At 43.7% G+C, this 23,784-nt stretch overlaps 1 protein-coding gene across 1 annotated transcript in view; it reads right to left on the bottom strand.

Annotated features, from left to right (window-relative positions):
- Positions 1-769: 769 nt before the first annotated feature.
- Positions 770-23,784, bottom strand: part of SH3GL2 (SH3 domain containing GRB2 like 2, endophilin A1) — a 29,775-nt gene continuing 6,760 nt past the window's right edge. The window contains exons 2-8 of the mRNA XM_054987037.1: positions 23,200-23,272; positions 16,368-16,511; positions 15,505-15,638; positions 15,158-15,316; positions 12,647-12,750; positions 8,711-8,841; positions 770-969 (exon numbers count right to left, since the gene is read on the bottom strand). Of these exons, the coding sequence (XP_054843012.1) occupies positions 770-969; positions 8,711-8,841; positions 12,647-12,750; positions 15,158-15,316; positions 15,505-15,638; positions 16,368-16,511; positions 23,200-23,272 (945 nt within the window). The remainder of the gene's footprint in view (positions 970-8,710; positions 8,842-12,646; positions 12,751-15,157; positions 15,317-15,504; positions 15,639-16,367; positions 16,512-23,199; positions 23,273-23,784) is intronic.

Genomic DNA, 23,784 nt, shown 5'->3' with positions numbered 1-23,784 from the left:
CATTTATTTTCCTCATAGCAACATGTATTTGCTGCTGGCATTATGGTTATATTCAGAATTTCTGAACAGCCATATTTGGCTTGTAGTCCTACACATTGTTTTACTGGCCTATCCTTTGGATATTTTTAAAAAATTAACCTGGATATTGAACAGGCCTTTTATTAAACACCCTAGTATATAAAACCTGGTTCCACACCAGCAAATGTACAAGATGGTGGTAGCTAATATTTGGGGAAACCAGAGTAATATGCTATGCTGTTTCTCCAAGGGAAAAGCTGGTTAGCAACATTAGGTCTTGATAAACCTTGTCCTTTGGGAAGAAAAAGATGGAATGACCAAGGACCTTCCCCCCTCTTCTACAGAGAACTAAAATTACAATAGAGTGGTGATAGGCTTTATCTTCCTTGATAATCCAACTACTTGTCCCTCTGCAACAGTATGACTGAGTCTCACCTCTTGCCACCATCTTCCCTCCCCATCACTGTGCAAACGAAATCTCCATGGGAACCACAGGCAACGTGTGAAAATCCCGTGTGCCCCACTGTGTCGCTTTGAGAAGATACCACGCATCACCACTATGTGGCACAACAACACGAAAACCAAAGATTGTCTGTGGGGCCTGATGACTTTTTTTTTAACCACTGCAGCTTGGACTTGTGATGTGGAGTAAACAGCCATTTTACGTATTCATTTATTGATTTTTATAAGCAGTGGTATCAATAGATGACTTTTTTTTGTGGGGAACTCAAGCCAGAGTGACTCATCCATCCTAATGAGGCAAAGGAACGAGAATTTCCACATAATTGATGGGGAAAAAGCCTGACTGGCCATGAAGCATACCTTCATACCAGTTTTCATCAATCTGGTTAGTAAGGGTAATGATATCACCCTCTTTAAAGCCCAGTTCCCCTTCATTTTCTGGATCGAAGTCGTAGAGAGCTCGACAGCATGGTTGGTCCATTGCAGCACCTATGCAGAAAAAAGGGGGGAAAGGACCAACAAATGGATTTAGGAAAGGCAATGTTAACAATATTCTTATGCTTTTTTGTAGATTGGCTTGTCACTGGATATTGACAGTGAAGAACCAAAATGGAACAACCATGATTAGAAACAGTGTACCCTGCTAAGGAAAACAATGATGCCTGTGAACTTCTTATCTAGTACTGTGAACTTCCTACAGTACTAGATAAAGTAAGCCCACTGTTGGTGATAGCATGCTAGATCAAGATGGGTCTGATAGAGAAGGCAGGTCTTTAAAAAAAAAAAACTTCTGGTTAGAACTCAGGTATCTTAAATAGAAGCCATAGCTCTAAGTGATAACATAAGATAAACATTAGATAATGCAAGAGTGCAAAATCATTGTATAGCTTTTGTCAGCTGAAATGTTGAGCCTGGTGGCTGGTACCTGGATTGCTGCGGAAGAAAGAAGCAGGTCTGTTTGCCTGTCTTGCTTCTAGCTTGATTCAGTGGTTAAAGTATTGGAATAGGGTTTTGGCAATGTGCCATGGAAGCTTGCTGGGTGGTCCTGGTCCTGGGCTAGTTAGTCTCTCTGAGCCCAACCCATCCTGCAGGGTTGTTGTGAGGGTAAAATGGAAGAGGGGAAATGGATGTATGGCACCCTAAGCACCTAGAAGAAAGGTGTGATAACAATCTCCATAGTAACTAATTAACTAGATCTCTCTCTCTCTCTCTCTCTCTCTCTGGCTGCCAAATGTGGCAGAGAAAGAAATGGGAGAGGAGAACTCCCCCCCCCCCCCAGAACTGCCAGGAAAAGTTTACTGGAGTCACTTCCCTTATGTAGTCCTTTCACAGAATGATGTCTCTCGTGCTAAAGGACTTTTTTTTAACCTTCCCAAGTTTTGAAAAACATGTTGCACCACTGAGCAAATGGTAGTTTATAAACAATGACTCCCAGACTTACCTGGGGACTAGATTTCTGGTGATGCAGGTGGGTAGACGGCATGGCAGCCACCATGTTGTGGAGGGGTGGGGAATGACCAGGGGCACACCCAAGCACAGATGGTGCAGGCCCCTGGTCTGGGAGGCTGGCCCTGTCCCTCAGCACTTGGCCCGTGGTGGCATTGAATAAAGCATTATTTCCTTCTGTCCTGTACCTATTACCCATCAGCTTCATTGGCTGCCCCCAAGTTTGGGTATTATAGTAGAGGGAGAAAAAACTCCCTCTCTACTTATTCTGCACCAGTAAACTCCAGTTATGCCACACTGAACCAACTGGAATAAGGATGGGAAATATGTAAGAGATAACTAATTTTTCCCATCAAGTTGCAAACAACTTACAGTGATCCCCGTAAGGTTTCAAGGCAAGAGATGCCCACAGGTGGCTTGTCATTGCTTGCCACTGTGTAGCAACTCTAGAACTCCTTTGTGGTCTCTTGTCCAAGTACTAATCCGGACTGTCCCTGCTTCTGAAATTGGATGAGATCGGGCTAGTCTGGGCTAACCAGGTCAGGGCATAAATAAATTAGGGATCAGCATATCAAATCAAAACTCACATCATAGTTAGCAATTGCTATCGCTGAACACTGGGGAAAAGCTAACTTTTTAATCAAGAGTTTTAAATGTATTTATTCAGAGTTGTCCGGGGTTAGCAGCCCTGCCTCCACACCTACCAGCTTAGAAGAGGTCTCCAGGATGGTTGGTGTGGGCTGCTTCAATGGATGGGACTGCCCAGACATATCTGAAAGCTCAGCCCCAACTGGGAACAATGGAGGGAGGACCAGGCACACAGCCACACTAGGAGGATCAACTTTGTTGATCCCAGAGCCAGACAGGCCAACCATTCAATGCAGCAAAGAGGTGAGGCTACATCATCACCAATCAAGGGACATGGGGTGATGCAAGGGCCACCCCGCCACCAGTATCTCCTTTAATAGGCCAGCCCAGGGAAGGCTGGGGATGGTAACCTCTCTTGTGGCAACATAGTGGAGGTGGGTGGCAGGAGAAGAGGGCTTTGGATGCAGCAGCAAAAAGACAAAGCCTCCATCTATGCTGTCCTGCCATCCCCCCAGAGAATCTTGGGGTCACAGCTCAATTCCATCTGTTTCACCTTGCCAAGCAGAGCCCTGACAAGGACATGGAGGCCTCCTTTGAGGTCTTTGGACAGATTGCCAAGATGGTCCAGTGGCCAAAGGCCCAGTGGTCTTACATCCTACACTCTAACCTTGCTGGGGGAGGCCAGGCTGCCTTATAGGGTTTATCAAAGGACTGGGCCACCAAGTACGATACAATCAAGGAGACAATTCTTGACCGTTACAAGATCACAGAAGAGATGTTCTGGCAGTGCTTTAGGGCCTGCCCCTTTTGGAAGGGGGATTTGTGGATGGTGGTCACTGAGTTCAAGGAACTGGCTGCCCATTGGCTGGGTCCAAAGACCCTTGCAGACACAGCCCTTGTAGAAAATGTTGTTGCAGATTGTGCCTGTCAAAGTCTGTTCCTGAGTCTTCTGGAGTAAGTTGGCCTCTCTAAAAGACCTGATGATGTTACTGGAGAACTAGAGTGGTTGACACCACCAGTGTGCTGAGGACCTCCTGGAAGGCCAGGCACACTTCTAATCTAGAACTTAGCCCCTGGAGCAGCTTCTTCACTGGGTCCCATTGGGTTGGCTGCCCTCCCCTCAAAACATGCTGCCTACCAACTCAGTGGCATCAGAGGAAGGCGGATCCTGCCAGGGCATAGCCTTGCCACTACTCACAACCCATGGTCACATGAGGCCAGATGGGACATTTGCAATGGGAGTGTTCCATGACAGAACGCAACACTGATTGGGAAATGGCAATGCCAGTCACTGTTTGGCAACCCTGTTGCCCGGTCTTCACTATAACCATCACTATATATGAGAAGGAAATGACAGCAATGTTGAACTCAAGCACCACCCTTTGGATGGTTTGTTCACACCTTCTGACTGACAATCTCCCAGTACAACATTGGACCCAGGGCGCCTGCATTTACAAACATGCTTAATCTGGGTTTAACATGCAAGTTCCTGTCACATTTGGAGGACCACTCACAACACAGATGGCAGACCTACTCTACTCAGTGCTCCTTGGTAGGGACTCCCCTGTTTTCCTGGAAATACTACACAAAATCACCAGTTGGCCAGAGGTCCTCCTCAGTGGAAGTGGGAAAGCACAGGGGGCGGGTCCCAATGCAGAAGATGAGGAGCCATTGCATTCTCCAATTCTTCATGCAGCTTTGATGACTGTGGGAGAATGTGGCAGTAAGTGAAGGACAAGTGAGGAACTCTCCTGGCATGCTGGAAGGCTCCTCAGAGTGAAGAAGATGGGAGTGTGGGCCTGCGTGGCCAAAGACCCTCGTGGAAGTGGGGAAGCCCTAATCTTGGAAGCCTACTGAAAGAGTGCTGCATTTCACACATAAATATGCATGAATATGACATCATGCACTGGCAAAAACCCTGGCCCAGGTATTGGACAGATTCTTTGGGCCATCCATATTTCCAAATGTCAAGGACCATTGCCAATTCTGTCCGGTGTGCCGGAAGTCATCTGTCCAAACCTTGTCAAGGGGTTCCGGGATCCCGACACTGTTTCATTGGAATGCCATGAATCTTATAGGACTGTTTATCCCAGTAGTTGAGGAGTTCCACTATGTATTGGTGATACTGGACTATCCCACCAGGTTCTTGGAGGCAAACCCATCTGAACCATGCAGACCTTGAAGATTGCAAGGGCCCCCTTACTTTTTTCCAATGATAGGACTCCTCCCCAAGACCCTGATAGCCCAGGGACCCCTTTCTGGGCCACCCTAATGTACCCACCTCTGCCAGACCTTTAGCATCCAGCAGATTTTCACCACAGTTTACTATCCCCATTGGATAGTTTGGTTGAGTGCTTTATTCAAAATTTGAGGACTGCATTACGGAATCTGGTTCATCATGACTGAATCATCCAGTGAGATCTGTTCTTAGACCTCTTTCTATCCATAGTCCTGAGGATGGTTCAAGACTCAATGGAGTTGCTTTTTTGATCTACACATTAGGATCAACACATCCTTTAGGTCTCAATGACAGGTTAGATATAACTGATATAGCTTATATCTAACTGATATAGCTTATATCTAACTGATACGATGACTTTTGTTAGCATATAAATTGCAGAGTCTAATGCAATTTTGGGGGGGGGGAATCTATAGTTAATCTTTTCTATTGAATGACTTTTTTCTTTAATGTTTTTGGTCTCTTACATTATCACTTATCTCTTTAAACAATCCTCTGTAGTCTTGCTAATTTATGACAGCTGTGCCCTTCCCTTCTTCCCCAGTTTAGTGTAGTGGTTAAGAGTGGCAGGACTCTAATCTGAAGAGCCAGGTTTGATTCCCCACTCCTCTGCTTGAAGCCAGCTGACTGACCTTGGGTCAGTCACAGCTTCTTGGAGCTCTCAGCCCCACCCACCTCACAGAGTGATTGTCATGAGGATAGTAATAACATACTTTGTAAATTGCTTGGAGTGGGTGTTAAGTTGTCCTGAAGGGCAGTATATAAATCGAATGTCGTTGTTGTTGTTTCCTCTGAAGCACTATTCTCTTTTACATGCATACAATACTTACAAAAGTTGTCCTTTGGATATGAGCTACATTGTAAGTTATTATGGCTTTGTTTCCTCTTTTTTTACACTTTTATCTTGTTATATAATGATTTCATTGAACTGATGTGATATATAAATTTTATTATAGGTTGGTCTTGGAAACTACGAATTGTGTTATGAGTCTCTAGTATATCAATTAATTTCATATATGTTTAAAATTTATGAATTGCTTTAATTATGTTAGAATTTATTATCTATCCAAAACAGTTTATAACAGGCTTCCAAATTTACAAGTGAAAGGTTGTTCATGAATGATGAAGACTGAGACTGTGATATTTATTCTTTGAAGTTGCATCGTACAGCATACAACTTATCAGCTTCTGACTTTTTGTCTTCAAAATTACTTCCACAAGGTCACTCCCAGTCACAACTGATGAAGATTCATTCATCAAAACAGTAATGTAGCCGGCATCCTGTCTTTGTCATGTGTATTGTTTGTAGCTTGTCCGTTCCTTATATCACATGTCTAATTGCAGTAATGATGTTTTTGGCAATTTTGTGATTATAATAATCCTTTTCACAATTTTGTATTATATGTACCTTTAATATTTCTCTTCATACTCTGGTATGCTGTACCTTCTTTTTTTCTGTCATTCAGAGATTTCCTACCCCTTTTGTCATTTAGTGATGGAAGGAGGGCCAGGCAAGTAGTCATACTGGGAGGCATGACTTGGCTGACCCCGGGGCAAGATGGGTCCTGCTGCACAATGTGACAGAGGGCGGGGGAGATCCGTCATCATGTTGCACCTGTTGTAAACTCAACAGCTGAGGCTGGTGGCAGCCCTGGCCTTTTTAGGCCTGTGTGGCTTGGGGAACCAGCCCTTTGAATTATTGAGGGAGGCCAGGGCACCAGGGGAGGAAGCTCAAGACGGGAGCCCATTGGTACAGGGTTCCCATGCCCCACATAGTTCTGCCCCAGATCAAGGGACATTGAGCAAGCCCTGCTGCCAAAGGCTCCTTTAATAGGCTAGCCCAGGGAAGGCCAGGAAGGATGAGGTAGGCCTCTCTCACATTGCCAGAGGAGAGGTATTTGTGGCAGGAGAGAGAGGGTTCTATGTGTAGCTGAACTCCCCTCCTCTCCATCGACTGAGGCATACTTTGGAACCTGTTCTGAAATTATAATGGAGGGTGCCGCAGCCCCGGACTCCAACCACTGGAAGTTGAAGCCTGACGAGAGTATTTCTTTCCTTTCTCCTGACATAGGATCTAAGACAGGTAACAACAATAAGTCTGATACAAAAATAATAATTTATTAAAATAATAACAATGCATAATTGAAACAAGTAATTAAAACAAATCAACCGGCGCTCAGTCAAGCTGCCTGGTAAGCTCTTTTAAATAGTTCTATTTTACAGCCTTATCAGAAGGTCCCAAAGGGAGATGTCTGCCTCAAACATTCTAGGACACTGGACAGCAACAGGATAGGCCTAGTCCCATTCCATAATGGACAGTATGCACACGAGCAGGGAGAGTACAAGAGACTCTTTTGGGAGGAGTGCAATGAATGCACAGGTTCATATCGGGAGACATTCCATTGGTTCACAATGACAAATGAGACTGTTTCCGCACCAGCAAATGATGAGTTGCCTCATAAACAGTCATTCATCCTTCAATGCCTCAATGTGCTTGCCAATAGCCTTACCTGTGTTGAGCAACCTGCACTCTTTCTGCCATCCCTACTTATGCAAAAGGATCAGGCCTATTTATACCACCTCCCCAGAGCAACACGAAGCAGCTAAATGCAGAGAAGGCAAACATTTCCACTTGGCTCCAAAGATGACTAGGAAGTCCCATTTTGTCCACATGAGAGGATGGATGGGGTTAGCAACATGCAGGAAACATGAAGCCTGCTTTTAAGGTATCCCAGCCAGCCCTCCTATTGGCTGCGGGCTGTTTCAGTCCTGCAGTAATCTCACTTGCCACTGTAGAACAGAGTGGCTGGAATAGCAACACTCCTGGTTCTAAGTCATGAATGAAGTTCTGCACATACACAGGAGTTAACGTTTTTGTAAGTCCCCATGAAGTTGTTGCAGCTATCCATTTTTCTGGATCTGCTGAGTGTGCATGTATTAGATGGAACAGTGTCCCCCTTCTTCCATCAAAGACCACCACCTTTTCTGGGGCTGCCCTCGGCCATCTGCTATGTCCATATACGGACTCCCAAATATTTATTTAAATAGCCTGCATCTGGACTATTTTAATGACTTTTAAAGATTATTATTGATTTTATGGTTTTGATTGATTCACTGTGTTTTATGAAGGTTGTTAGCCGCCCTGAGTCCATTTGTGGGGAGGGCGGGGTATAAATGAAATAAATGAATGAGTGAATGCTTGGGCTCCAGGTACCCTGTCAACAGATTCTACCACCATCTGGAGATTTTAAGCATATTAATAGGCAGCCAATAATTGTCCTTCCAGATCCTGCCTGCCTGGGTAGACAGGTCATTGTGACATATGACTAGGTGAGACTTCCTATTACCCCCCCCCCATGCCAGGGTGCTTATGTGCTTTGCTTGTATCAGTATAAGGGTGTTTCAATGAAAGCTTGCATGAGACCTGGCCTGTTCTCTACCCAAAACATAGGGGAGTGTTGGGATCTGGCAAGATCTAAATTCTGGTCATTATAGCATTAATATATTTGTTTTGATTCTAAGAGACCTAATCCGGAAGTATAACTTGGCCCAGAGTCAATCCTGTTAAGAAACTATAAAATGGTTCATTACTAGCAAGTCCATGTGGCACGCAGACGCCTAGCCTTGCTATTGTATAGGTTTGTTCCTTTTGTCGCTTATTAGCTGGCTACTTGTTGTATGTATAATTTTAATTACCTATTAGCTTACCTTCCTTTAGTAGTTACAAATAAAGATTGTCTTTCACTAAACAGCTCTCACCTTCTGTGCCTTTTTTACCCCATGATATGTATCATACTGCAGAAGAGATGTATGAATTCAACCTTGTATGAATTCAACCTTACCACCAATATGTAAGTCATTCATGGAACTGTTTGTCTCCCCTTTCACACACTATCCAAGCTACCCTCAGGCCAGCTACTGTATTTTCCTCAGCCTCCCTTGTCCTGTTCCACTTACCTGATGGCTTAGGGGTGGTGGCATTAGATATCCCTCCATTGTGCTGAGAGCTTTCATTGTTTCCGAAGTCCAAGCTCATGCGAGGTTTTGGCTGATATTCTCTTCTGGGCTGTATTGCTGCTTCTTTTATTCTGCTGGGACATGAGAAAAGAGCTATTATAGCATATTATACATGTATCACTCAAGCCTAAGCACCAAGATGTTGGCTTGGATCCACCAGAGTTTTTTCCACTGGCACAAGGATTTCTGCCCCAAGAGCACAATTTGCGCATTTCCCCCCTCCTGCCCTTAAATCCTGGTGGATGTAAGTAATATTGCATGAAACATGTCACATTTAATTTATAGTAACAAATGGCTTATCATCATATTGGAAGTGGATATCTAGTAAGTATCCAGACTTTTAGGAACAGGATCTCAGGAGGCATTTAAAGCTACCATGGGAGAGGCAAGGCAAGAAAGTGTGGTGAATGTTAGGTTATTTTAAAATCACTTGCTTGTTGTTGTATTTAATAGAGCTTTTTTCTGAGAAAAGAGGTGGTGGAACTCAGTGGGTTGACAGCACAGGGGGCAACTCTTGGCAGGAGGTGGTGCCCCTGGTACCACATGTGCAAGCGCAAAGTGCACGCATGCTCCCAGGGCCAATGACATCACTTTGGGTCCGCTGAAACAAGGGGGGAGTTTTTAAAAGTTTAAATCACCCTCAGTGAAAATGGTCACATGGCTGGTGGCCCTGCCCCCTGATCTCCGGACAAAGGGGAGTGGCGCAAAGGGCGATATAAACTCCCCTCTGTCTGGAGATCAGGGGGTTGGGCCACCAGCCATGTGACCATTTTCAGGAGGTTCCGGAACTCCGTTCCACCAAGTTCCAGCTGGGGAAAAGCCCTGGTATTTAGTATGGTATTTCTCAAGACCTCTTGGCCAAATAAGCAGTATCATTAAAGTAAGTATATAAACTGTAGCTTGAATTATTATGAAGGCAATAGCCATCAGTTTTCAGCCTGGAAAACTAAAAATACAACTGATTGTTAGTATTTAACCACTCCTGCCTTCCTCTGTTCTTCCCCTTCGATTTTCTTTTCCTACTCTCTTTCAGACTATACTCTCAATTTTGTTTCTCCTTCTAAAGAAATACCTAAACAAACAAACAAAAATTAAAGGAACTGGTACCACAGGTGCAACCCACCATCAGAAACTGTCAGAAACCAATAAATGTCTTAAAGCGCATCATTTGATCATCAAATTAAAGATATCAAATAATAACAGGCTGGCAACGACTTTTGCAGAAATATACTGGATATCTGCTTCCGATATGATAACAAACCGTTGGTTGCTATCCTTTAAATGTAATTTGTTTCATACATAACTAGCATGTAGGAACTAGTTGTCATGCGGTCATAGTTGTAGGTTGTAGTGGGGCACAAGAGTGAGACTCAGACTTACGTCACTCTCCCACTGAATGTGAACTAGGACCCACCTGTGGAAATCTGTACAGGAGTAAGCCAATATTCAACCTGTTTGCCAGATGAGTTGCATAGGCATTCACATTTGTATCATATTTTGCCAAGAACACCAGCTGGTGTAAATTTGAGAAGTCCTCTGCAGGCAAAACGCTAGAAAATTCAAAGAAGCTGAAGCAGCTTTGCCAAGATTAGTTAAAAAAAAATCAAAAGATTTTCAAACATGTTTTAAGTGTTTTTCTTTTAAACTTAGACCTTGTCTAGGTCCAGCAATTGCCAAGAAGAAGGAAAGTAAAAGCAAAGAGAGAGTAGGAGCGGAACTACAGGTGACAAAAGGCACAGGTTGGACACTTGTCAGCTTCCCTCAAGTTTTGATGGGAAATGTAGGCATCCTGGTCCTGCAGCTTGGCTCTCCGACTGCTGTCCAATGGACTTTTCAACTGTCACTTGTCCAACATTCCGCCAAGCTGCCTACATTTCCCATCAAAACTTGAGGGAAGCTGGATTCGTTTTCGTTTTCTCGGCCATGTTGGACGCTCCTCTCTGCAGGTCCGGGAGGAAGCGCCCGAGCAGCCTGACTGGGCGGCTGATCTGCAAAGATTAGCCCCCAGAACTCCCAGTGAGGGAGGTAGGGTCCGGAACACGGCGGGAAGAGCCCCCTGAAATCGATGCAGGGGGTAAATTGCCCGTTTGTTCCTATGGAGGCCAGCAGACGTGCGCGGCACCTTGAATGCTGCCGGGCCATGGAAAACGGCAAAGAGCAGAACTAGGCGGAAGCCTGTAAGTAAGCTAATCCCTTCTGTTATTACAAGCGCACGCGAAGGAGTGGTGGGATCTGAAGCTAAGAAGGCTCATTCTTCCCCCTCGCTGAGTTTCAGAATTTGGTCGGCGGTCCCCCCCCCTAAAATGGCAGCGAAAAAGCAGAGTCCCGCTTTGGGCAAGTCAATCTCGGCTGCCCTGCAGGGGAAAGGAGAGTCGCTCAAGGACTTGGTGAAGAGGTCGGTTATCGAAGCCATAAAGCCCTTTGTTGACAAGCTGAATGAAACAGATCAAAGGGTGGGCTTATTTGAGAGCGAAGTAAAAACCATTAAGGAAGTAGCGGGGGGGCGGAGAAGTCTGCTCGGGAAAATGCGTCACTCGTGAGGGCAATGAACAAAGAGTTAAAGCTGGTGGAGAACCAGCCGATCGGGCTACAAGTGGAACGAACACAGACAATTTTGCGCCTCCAGAATGTGAAAGAGGAGGAAAATGAGGATTTATGGGGTCTGGCCTCGGAACTATTGGTGACACCCGTGAGGGCAACTAAAGAAGAGGTAAAAAGCGCCATTTTGGAAGTCTGTCGGGCTTCTTCAAAATATGCAACGAAGCGTCAGCTGCCTCGTGAGATCATCATCGATTTTTCACCTAAGAGGATCCGAGACTCTATCCTATACAACTCATACAATGCGTATCTGGACTTTCTGGGTAATAAAGTTAAGATACTGAAGGACATTCCATTTTTAGTTCGGAAAAGAAGATTTAAGTATAAAAAGTTTGCAGCTCTTCTGAGGGAACGTGGAATAAAGTATAAATGGCTATTTCCGGAAGGTATCTGGTTTAGTTATAAAGATCAAGCTTACAAGATAACATCAGAAGATCAACTAAGGGATTTTGAGGACAAAAATCAAGAATTTCAGCAAGACACCAAGCAAGAAGAAAAGGATTTGAAGTCTGAAGGGGGGGAGGGAATGAGCACTGCGGTTGCAGTTGCTCAGAGAGAACTGCGTCCGAGGCCCGGGGGGGGGGGAGGAAGACTTAATTTGGATTGTAATCTGTATTTTGCAAGCTCAACCACTCCATCAATATCTTACAAAGTTTTAATTTTTTAATAATGGCAGTATGAAGGGAAAGCATTATTTGTAGTGTAGTGTTGTTATATGTTGCTGTTTCTTTTTCTTTCCTTTCCCTGCCCCCCTTCTTTCCCTCTGTATTGTTAGTTAATGTAGATAATAAAAAAGTAAAAAAAAATTCAAAAAAAAAACTTGAGGGAAGCTGACAAGTGTCCAACCTGTGCCTTTTGTCACTTGTAGTTCCGCTCTAGGACTTTGTGGGTTCAAGGCATGATGCAGTTAAGGATCGGCTCCCCCATCCCCAATTCCAGCACACAAAACTCTCTATGTTGTACAAGCTACAAATGGGAAAATCAAGGCATTCAGTTCCTTTGTCCAATCAGGAAATTGAGAGGAGTCAACAAGGAGCTTTGATCCCCTGCACGGTATCAGAGAATGAACAGAAAAGTGCATTAAAAGTGTATTATTCAGCACATGTGAAAGTGCCTTAAGCTGCACTTCAAAAACTGTTTTTCTAGAGTATGTTTACTTGGCTTAGACTGGAGTAACCTTGCTTAGGATTTCACTGAACGTTGAAGGCTAAATACAATATAACTGAATGCTAGTTTTTCCGGTTCAGCACTGACACCTAGTGAGCACATGCGTATTACCTCTCCTCCAGCTTGGAACTAACTCGCTGTAAGATCTGGGCTGCTTGCTTGTGGTACTCCAGCTGTGCTTGTACAAGTGCAGAAAGCTGGCTCACTTGTTCAATCTGAGGAAGGACATGAAGATAAAGCCTTATTTCAATATCATCATTCAACTTATTTACACTGCTTCCTTCTGGGACCAACCATCTGGTGCTGAAGAAGTGAACAAGGTCCTCACCCAGGACTGAACATCAGAGTTGGATATGTGCTAAGGGCCCCTCTACAGAACAGCCAGCAGAAGGCAGCCGGCAGTCTGCTGTTCGACCACTGGCCATTTGCTGGCGGACCGGCTAGTGCCTTTTACTATGTGTCATTTTTCTAAAGAATACAGGACTAAATGGATCTGGATCCAATCCCGCCAGGGTTTCCTTATCTCCCTAAGCTTGAGCGCATATGCAGAACCACTTAACATAAGAGCAGTTACATTTCACCCTTGAGGACAGCCTGAAAGTTCACTCTTGCGCTGTAAATTTAAAATACAAATCGATGGACTAATGAGATATTTCTAAGTATAACACACAGGACTGAAGTCCTTTGTAGAATGCCAAAGGGGAGAGTGAAATTTAAAATCATTCTCACGTATTCCACAGACTTCGCCTGTTTAATTGAAGAAGTTTTCCTTACTTTTTGCAACTACTGCAGCACATGCGTTCAACATGGATTTCTGCATTGTTTTACGATGAACTGGTTTGATACATCCACATCTGCTGTTTTATCTAGAATGTATCCCAGAAACAGCTGGTGCAGCCCCTCATCCTTAGGGGTATCACTGATTGCAGCTCCAGGTCTTGTCACACACAGTCCAGGAGCTTATTCAAGAGTCCCTATTGATCTCAACAGTGTGTCATCTTTTGCCTCTCCTCAATGGAGTGTCGTCTTTTGCAAGCTTGTTGCTTAAAACAGCAGGGTTTGATGCTTGTTCAGAGGAAACCCCACTTGCAGGCGGTTGCCCTAGCCTGGCCTTTCAAGCAACAGGACTCCTTACTTCAGGAGTAAGAACCTTGGATGCTGTAAACTGGAACCCTTTACTCCTCAAGTTGCACTTTGAATGTTTATGTCGGTCTGTGAGGTACAAACAACAGTGGAACAACGTTTTGGAACAAGGAAGAGAAAGTTGTCCCTCTTCATCTCAGAAAGAAACGCGAACCTCGATCTTTAGTCAGCCTCTTAGAGCTAAGCTACAAGTGACGCCAGACATGTTTTTTAATGTTTTGGGACGCAATGTTACCTGAGAATTGAAGCTGAAAACAGTGTTATGTCCCTAGTGTAGGGAGGCAGAGGAGGGGAAGAGCTTTGCAAAGACAGTTTTCAAAGACAGAGCCGTGAGAGATCGCTGGGGGAGAGGAACTTTAAAATTGTTTATTTGCAATCTCAATAGAGAGAGGAATACAGGACCCTGTCCCTAGTGCAGGGAGGCAAGGGAGGGGAAGAGCTGGTAGTTCATCTCTCCATTGAGACTGCATGAAAACAGTTGCAAAGTTCTTCTCCCCCAGCAATCTCGTGCAGCTCTGTCTTTGAAAAGCTCTTCTCTCCTGCCTCTCTGCACTAGGGATATAATGCTGTTTTCAGCTACAATTCCCAGGTAAATTTGCATCCCCGACATGTTAAAAAAAAACACGTCTACCGTCAGTTGTAGCTGAGATCTGAGTCAAAGAGGTTAGACAGAAACTGAATTCAGTTTCAGTGGAATGCAGGAAAGTTCCAAGAATGACTTTGATCCTATTTCACCACTGATTTGACATTTTTATTTTTTTTTAATTAAAATTTTATTAATTAACCAGAACAAATTATACAAAATATTTTTCTTATTACATTGTTCTTATTATATCCGTATATAGTGTTGGTTTAGTTTGAGCTTGATTTATAAAATACATCCTGATCAGAAGGTGCAGGGTATGTAACAATACCTCCTATCCATTGAATGTATAACCAGATAAGAACTATTATTTTAATTCCCATCTCCAGGATTTATGTCCAACTCTTGGTCAAATGGATTACTAGTGAACTTTCTCCCCATTTGCACAAAATTTGATCGCAAATAAAATCATTTAGTGACTGAAGCTGCAGTCTTGGCTTTAGTGAAGAGTCCAGTAGCACCTTTAAGACTAACCAACTTTATTTAAGACTGACCAACATTATGCAGGCATCTGATGAAGAGAGCTGTAGTTCTCGAAAGTTCTCGGTTAGTCTTAAAGGTGCTACTGGACTCTTTACTATTTTGCAGCTTTACTATTTTGCAACTACAGACTAACACGGCTAACTCCTCTTAGTCTTGGTTTTGAGATCACAGGCATATAGCTCACTTTTCCAGTAGGATATTCAAAAGAACTGATGTTTGAAAACTAGAACTGCATACTGGAGCAGAGTCTAGGAAACACAAACAAAAAAAATCAGATCTTAGGTTTTCAAAATCTCATTTAACTGCCAACAAAAACTGTCAATGTGAAAAGGCAATCAAAAGCATTTGCTCACATCCATCTCTAGCAGGTTAAACATGCTCGATTCAGCAATTTCCTTGGACTCATCAAACTTCTCCAGAGCTTGACGGAGCTCTTCATCGGGGATCTTGCCATGCCTTTTCTTCTTGTAATCAAAGTCCAGGCGTCGGCCCTCCAGTTTTTTCAGGTGGTGCTGAAAAAAGGAGGCAGGGAGTGTTTCCACAAGCACACTGCACTGCTGACCAATTATAGGTTATAATTTCCAACGTCTGTGGGATGCTGCGCTTGGACTACCTGACTAAAGATAATTGAGCCCTTACAATTCTCCACCTCTTGCAATGTCTTGTTAATTATTTAACAAACCTCCATTTATACCCATACCTGGATTTCCCGCAGGTCTTTGTCATGAAGATTTTGAAGGGGATCAATAAAATTTTGTTTTACATCAATGTCCAATGAATCTTTCACCTCAGAAAGTTCTTTCATAGCTTCCCCAACATCTCCAAGAGCTGGGCCTGAAAAACAAGGACTTTTTTTTAACTTGAGGTAACTACAAAAAGTACATGTCCCCACATAAATATGGTCATACAAAACTCACTACAGAACTAATGTTCTATTCTTAATTTCTCTGGAAGCAACAATACTAGTTGTTACGTGCTTTGAGAAATCTATACTTTTAAAATCACAGACAAAAACCACTGTACATACATATTCCAAATTCTAATAGCTCATCCATACAGTGCAGGGATGTGGAAATGTCTTTTTATGTTAACCAGTCCTAAGTCTTAAAGAATTGTTATCTATTTAGGAAGTTTGAGAAAACCTTACATTTGTGAATCTAGTATAATATAGTGCTATACTGATTAATTTGATCTAGATTAATTTAGATATGGCATTTACTTCGAACTGAAATCTTGGTGTAAATATTTAATTTACAAAGTGCTAGATTCCACTCAGAAAACAGTTGAGGAAGAGATAGAAATCCAAACAGAAATCCAAACAATGGTTAGCTGTAGTGACTCTTTCTTGAAAGTGCCTTCTTCACATGTTCAGAGATATGCCAACTCATGCCCCATCTGACTTCTGGATAGAGGAATAAACTTTTTCCTAGCAAGCATGCCAACCGGAAGATTCAGATTCTATTCTCCGGTACATGATGCTAAACACCAGCAAGATCCAATTCAATGTCATCATGGAAGTCTATGGTACTGAACAGATTTAAATGGGGAAAAAACCCAAGTTACCAAAGTTGCATTCGTCTCCAAGTTCTTTGCCAAACTTCAGCATTGCATCTGCTAGCAGCGCTTCAGCTTGAGGATAACCAGGTCCCTTTTCCTGGCCTCTAATTTTGGACATGGTGTTGAGCATGCTGAGTTTAGCTCTGGAAGCTGCAAACAGATAAACAGCCGAATCAGCAAGAGAGAGTAGAGTGGGGGAGAGGAGAAGAGATGCAAATGTAAGGCTGAAGACAGAGCGCTCCACAGAGGGTTCTTCACCTGTGATATATGCCTGGCTTTCTCCTAGCTTCACAGCTGAAAAAGACATGCATACCAACTAATTCAATGCTGGTTCAGCTTTCACTTTTCTCACCTTCTTCCCAAGTTTCAGGAAAGCTGCCCAGCCAGTAGCCTGACTGCTGATGCCTCCACACCTCCTCTAAAGAACCGCCATGTGACCCCCGGCTCCTCCTATTACTTTGTATGGGTATATTCAGGGCTTTTTTTCTGGGAAAAGAGGTGGTGGAACTCAGGACCACAAAATGACATCACTTTGGGCCAGCTGGAACAAGGGGGGAGTTTTTTAAAGTTTAAATCGCCCTTGGCGAAAATGGTCACATGGCCGGTGGTCCCACCCCCAGATCTCCAGACAGAGGGGTGTTTAGATTGCCCGTGCAGAGGTGTCTGGAGATCAGGGGCTGGGGCCACCAGCCATGTAACCATTTTCAAGAGGTGCCAGAACTCCGTTCCACTGCGTTCCCACTGAAAAAAAGCCCTGGATGTATTCCTTTAGATTGCAAATGGGTAGCTGTGTTAAGTCTGTCTCTGTTGCAGCAAAATAAAACACAAGTCCTTAAAGACTAACAACATTTTCAGTACAAGCTTTTCTGAGTCACAGCCCCCTTTGTCAGATAGATATGTGAAGCTTCATATACCTTTCTGAAAAGGTAGATTCATACTGAAATACTCCTTATCCTATGGAGACCATCAACATTTGAATTCAGCCATTAGCTGCGAGGCATTTGCGAGTTTTTTTTGCTGACAAAGTCCTGTCCCTCCACTGCGATTTGCCAGTCACAGTTGATACAGTATGTGAACTAGAGGCCCCTTGGCTGTCTTTGGGGTTAATATTCGATCACTTCAGCCCTCTCTCAGGGGAGGAGGTGGACAAGATTCTGCAAGTGGTGAGGCCTATCACTTGTCTCCTGGACCCGTGTCCATCATGGTTAGTGAAAGCTAGTGTGGATGGACTACGGGATTCTTTGGAGGCTATCATTAACAAGTCCTTGGGCTCCAGGGTTTTCCCCAGGGTGCTTAAGGAGGCAGTGGGGAGGCCCCTTTTAAAGAAGCCATCTTTGGATCCCGTTGACCCACTCAGTTACCGCCCAGTCTCGAATCTCCTGTTTATAGGCAAGGTGATTGAGAGGGCGGCGGAGAAACAGCTGCAGAGCTTCCTGAAGGAGACCTTGTCCCTGGACCCCTTCCAGTCCGGCTTCCACCTGGGCCATGGAGCCGAGACATTGCTGGTCGCCCTCATGGACAATCTTCGCAGACACCTGGATTGAGGTGGATCGGCGCTGCTGATTTTACTAGATCTCTTGGCAGCGTTCGATACGGTTGACTACAATCTTTTGACCCACTGCCTTGCTGACACGGGAATACAGGGGATGGCACTACAGTGGCTTGTCTCCTTTCTCCATGGTCGGGGGCAGAAGGTGGCACTTGGGGAGGAATTGTCATTCCACCACCCACTAGTATGTGGTGTACTGCAGGGGGCAATGCTCTCCCCACTATTGTTCAACATCTATATGCGCCCCCTCACCCAGCTGGTGCGTAGTTTCATGCTTGGGTGTCATCAGTACGCTGATGACACCCAGCTATATCTGTTGCTGGACGGCCAGCCTGATTGGCCCCAGATGTCTTGGAGCATGCTTTTGAAGCCATGGCTGGATGGTTGCGGCACAGTCAGCTGAAGTTAAACCCCTCGAAGATGGAGATCCTGTACTTGAGTCATGGGAATGTGGATTCGGGACTCCGGCTCCCTGCACTCGATGGGGTGGTGCTTACACTGGCCCCAAGAGTTAGGAGCCTGGGGGTGATTCTGGATGCCTCCTTGAATATGGAGGCCCAGATCATAGCAGTTGCCAAGTCGTCATTTTTCCATCTTCGACAGACCAGGCAACTCGCTCCCTATCTCTCCACTCACAACTTAACTATAGTGGTCCAGGAAATAGTCAACTCTAGGTTAGACTACTGTAATGCACTCTATGCAGGGCTTCCCCTGAACCTGATCTGGCAGTTACAACTGGTCCAAAATGCGGCAGTGCAGGTCATCACCAGAGTGCCTTGCATTGCACATATAACACCGTTATTGTGTCAGCTGCATTGGTTACCGGTGGAGCACCGGATCAGATTCTAGGTTTTGGTATTAACTTATAAAGCCCTATGCGGATAGGGTCCAGCATATCTACAGGACCGTCTCTCCCCCTATGAGCCCCGGAGGACGCTTTGCTCTAATGATAAACAGCTGCTACTGGCCCCTGGCCCCAGGGAGGCCTGTTTAGCATCGACCAGAGCCAGGGCCTTCTCGGTCCTGGCTCCAATCTGGTGGAACATTCTGTCTAAAGAGATCAGGGCCTGGCCAGATTTGCTATCCTTCTGCTGGGCATGTAAGACAGAGCTGTTCCACCAGGCATATGGTTGACGTTTTAGGCTTCCCTGCCAGCCACCTAGAGATAGTTGCCCCTACAAAGGGTATCTACCACCTGCCTTTGTCATATATTTCTGTAGGTGGTTGGGTGGGGGTTGCTGGTGAAATCTGCTGCCATATGTTTTTAAAAAAACCTGCTGCTATATTGTCTGTTGTTTGTGTCTTAAAAATATTTTAAGATGTTTTATCGGTTTTAAAGGTATTGTATTTTATATTATTGTATTAATTGGAATCCGCCCTGAGCCTGCTGATGCGGGGAGGGCGGAATATAAATTGAATAAAATAAATAAATAAATAAAATATCATTAGACTTTAAGGTGCCGCTCAACTTTTGTTTTATTTTGCCTATGGTTGTTGTGGGTTTTCCAGGCTGTATTGCCATGGTCTTGGCATTGTAGTTCCTGACGTTTCGCCATGGAACATTTTGAAAAAACAGCTCTAGAATCAGCACCCCACAAACCTAGCATATGGTTTCGGTTTGTGGATGATACATTTATCATTTGGAGCCATGGGGAGGAAGAATTGATGGGGTTTTTGAATCATCTCAACAACATCCACCTTAACATACAATTCACAATGGAGAAAGAAATCGAGGGAAAACTCCCATTCCTGGATACCTTGGTCATCCGCAAAGCAAACTTTCAGTTAGGTCACAAGGGCTACAGGAAACCAACTCACACTGATCGGTACTTACACAAAAACTCCAATCACCACCCCCGACAGAAAAGAGGCATAATGAAAACATTAGTGGATCATGCAAGACGGATATGTGAGCCGCACTTTCTCAATGAGGAAATTAATCATCTAAACCACGCACTTCAGGCAAATGGCTACTCCAGAAATGAAATCCGAAGAGCAATCAAACCCAGGATGAATCAAACAACCAAGGAAAAACAGTCTCCTACAGGAAAAGTGTTTTTGCCATATATCAAAGGAATTACTGATCAGATGGGAAAGCTTATGAAAAAGCATAACCTTCAAGCAGTATTCAGACCCACCCGAAAAATACAACAGATGCTACGATCAGCAAAAGACAGTAGAGACCCCCTCACCTCTGCAGGAGTATACCGTATACCCTGCAGCTGTGGACAAGTTTACATCGAGACCACAAAGCGTCGCATCCAGACAAGAATAAAAGAACATGAAAGACACTGCAGGCTTGGACAACCTGAAAAATCAGCAGTGCCTGAACATAGCCTAACACAAACAGGGCACAGTATCTTATTCCAGGACACCAAAATACTGGACAACACTTCCAACTACTTTGTCAGACTGCACAGGGAAGCCATTGAAATTCACAAGCATAAGCAAAACTTCAACAGGAAAGAAGAAACCTTAAGAATGAACAGAGCATGGTTTCCAGTTCTGAAAAACACCAGGCTAACAAAACACTCTACACCCGACAATAGCCCTGCAGAGAAGATTAGCACATCAAGCACCAATCCATATGCAAAAGAACCTCCTCAGGATACAGTGAAGCCTCCCGCCATTAGCATTCCACACCCTGGGAAACTCTTACAGGATGACTCAGCTCAACCCCACCCCTCCTGAGTAGATATAAATGACCTGCCAACACCTTTTCCACACTGTGACACTGAGAGATCTCTGTCTTTTGGTGCTACACCTCTGAAGATGCCAGCCACAGCTGCTGGCAAAACGTCAGGAACTACAATGCCAAGACCACGGCAATACAGCCCGGAAAACCCACAACAACCATCGTTCTCCGGCCGTGAAAGCCTTCGACAATACATTATACATAAAATAATTCAATAAAACCATAAACACACATAATACCAAAACCAGGAAAGAAGGCCAATAGCCCCCCACCTCCCCCAGCCCAAGAAGATCTGCAGCTGAATCATCAGCTTAAGATGGCAAAAGGCACCCCTGGCCACCACTGCCAGCTGTTTATCCAAGAGAAGGCCTGTGTACAGGAGCACCCCCAAGCTATGAACTTGCTCCTTCAGAGGAAATGCAATGCCAGAACAGGAGATATCTCATTTCATGAGTCAACCTTCCCCCCACCAATAGCACCTCTTTGTTATTTTAGAACCCAGCATGAACTCAGAGGATACACCAAACTCTTTCCCCCTCCACTCTGCATAAGTATACAAAAAGGCAGTGCAAGGAGAACCAGTACTCTTACATATTTCAAAGTGAAAAGAGGCAATTTAAATACAAAAGCATCCTTTATTACTATTGTAACTGGGTACAGATACCTGAATGCAAAACATTTAATAAACAACAGCTCTGATTACATCAGTAGGCTCTTGACTTGGCCTCTGTGGAAGAGATGACTGCATAGTATCCAATGGATCCACCCCAACACAATGCACAATAATAAGAATTATTTTCTACGAAATCCCCAAGCATCAAGCAGCCTGTTTATGCCACTGTAAATCCTGTCTAGGAACACCAGTTCTCATATAATCCTCAAACCTTCCTGTAACAGCAAACACTAGATCTAGGCAAGAGCTATTATAGAGTTCCCTTGCAGAACTCAGTTGTGGCTTGTCCTATAGGTGACCTCCATTATTAAAAAAAGTCTGTGAATGCCCAGGTACACCCTAAAGGGGAAACAACAGCATTTCAACATCCAAGAAACATTGTGAGGCCCCATTTCTTTTTGTTCAAAGATAGACGCAACTCATGAGTCAGCACCTTACAAATAAACAGTGTTTTGACTCTACTCACAAGAGAGACTGAGTCAATACTGGATTGTGAGCAGCCTATATTATTTACATTTTCAACCTGAAGTTTACTCCTCCTCCCCCCCCCTAAATTCTAAGTAAATTCAGCTAATGTCACAATTGCTAGCCTAATTCAGCAGCAAGCACCTTGAAGACAAATGAAGTACAAATCAAGGGCACTGATGGAAACATAAGCTGGTGTATTGAGGATCCTTAAGGGCCTGGGAACCACCCAGCAGCCACTGATCATACTTTTTCAAGCTTCTGCTATGAAGAACATCCTGTACTACCACCTGTTATCTGAGAGCCACAGTGTATATGCACATGTAAAATTATTATGCATTTGTGAATCAAATACACATTATGCACTTTTCACAATATGTGTCATATAAGTAAACATACGAGGAGCCAGAACCAGCAACGATTCCAGGCCCAATTTGCATGCAGTGATAAGAATGTGGTGATAAGCATGGGAGGGCCCACAGCTCAGTACATGCTCAGCATACACATGCTCCCAGATTTGATGTCTAGTTTCTGGACATGGAAAATAGTTGCCAGTCAGAGTACAAAATACTGGACAAGACTAACCAACCTAACAACATAAAACAACGTAATACGTTCCAAACATGTTCTTTTGTTGTTGTTGTGTAAAGTTCAAAGTAGTCCTGACAGGTACTGATAATATAACTAAGGAGGCAGTTTGGTATGGTGGTTAGAATGCTGGCCTAAAACTGAGATCTGAGGCCAAGCCACTTATGGGAGACAGTGTGGTATAGTGGTTAGTGTGTGGACTAGGACTGAAGAAATCTTGGTCCAAATTTCCATTCACCTATAAAACTCAGTGGATGACCATTCTCTGTATCCCTCTCTCATCCTAACCTACCTCATGGAATTCCTGTGAGGAAAAACTGGAGGAGAGGAGAATTATTCTGCCACCCCGAGCTTGTTAGAAGTAGGAGAAAAAATGTACTAGATAATACAAAACGTAATATAAAGTGAAGTTTTTAAGGAAAGGTAGTTCAGAAAGAGTATTAAAAACAATTAAAAGATGTCTCTTAGGATAAAGAACATTTCAGGTGTATGCTAACAAGATTAGGTCTACCCAAGTAGATTTCCCAGTTTTGTTTTATAGCCTAGCTTCCCATGTCTTATCGTGGAACAAAATAGTGGTAATGCTCCAGAAAACTTTACAGAGTACGATATACTTCAAGGAGGAACATCTTCCTCTGCTTTAGAATTTCATTATGAAACTGAATCATCATAAACAGGCAAACACAGACAAAGAAAATAACAGAGAGGAGTCTTCTGCAAAAAAAATATGAGCAATGATTTATGTTTTGTTTGTAAGGCAGAGATAAATATATTTCTCTTCTCTTTAAAAAAACCTATCTGAAGTGGCCTTCAGATAGGGTAAGCTCTAGATGCAAATGTCCTCTGATTCATAGAGAAGCATCCTTACCTGGATTTGGTTGAAGATATTCTATTGTCTTGGCCATTATTTCCATCACAGCTCTACTGGTGACATCAACTTTCTGCAATTACAACATGAAATATAAAAAAGAGAAACCAATTCAATACTCTCCCATTCTTTTCGTGCTTGTTCTTCCATTATTCTCTGCCTGATATGATATGTGACACAAAAACAATGACAATGTCAATAATTACAATGAACACAACTAATTACTTGCTGCATGTCACTAATGAGTTATCTGGCAGAATCCTGTGCTGCAATGGAAGATTTATAATGCTGTAGCTTCACACGTTAGTCTTTTAATGCACAGAAGCATCCAAGACCCTATAGTAGCCACTGGATGGAGTAGAATCAGGAAAATATGAGTTCAAATCTCAGCTTGCTATAAAAAATTTACTAGGTGACCTTGGGAGAGTCATTTGCTGTCAGCATAACCTACCTCACAGGGTAGTTTTGATGATAAAGTAGAAGAGGGGAGAACCAAGTACATTGCTCTGAGCTCTGAGCTCCTTAGAAGAGAGTAGAAATAACAAATCACTAAATAAATAAAATTCTATAAGGATCAATATCAGA

Source organism: Eublepharis macularius, chromosome 8 (genome assembly GCF_028583425.1).
Source record: "Eublepharis macularius isolate TG4126 chromosome 8, MPM_Emac_v1.0, whole genome shotgun sequence".
NCBI lineage: Eukaryota > Metazoa > Chordata > Lepidosauria > Squamata > Eublepharidae > Eublepharis > Eublepharis macularius.
This window is presented reverse-complemented; position numbering and strand designations above follow the sequence as displayed.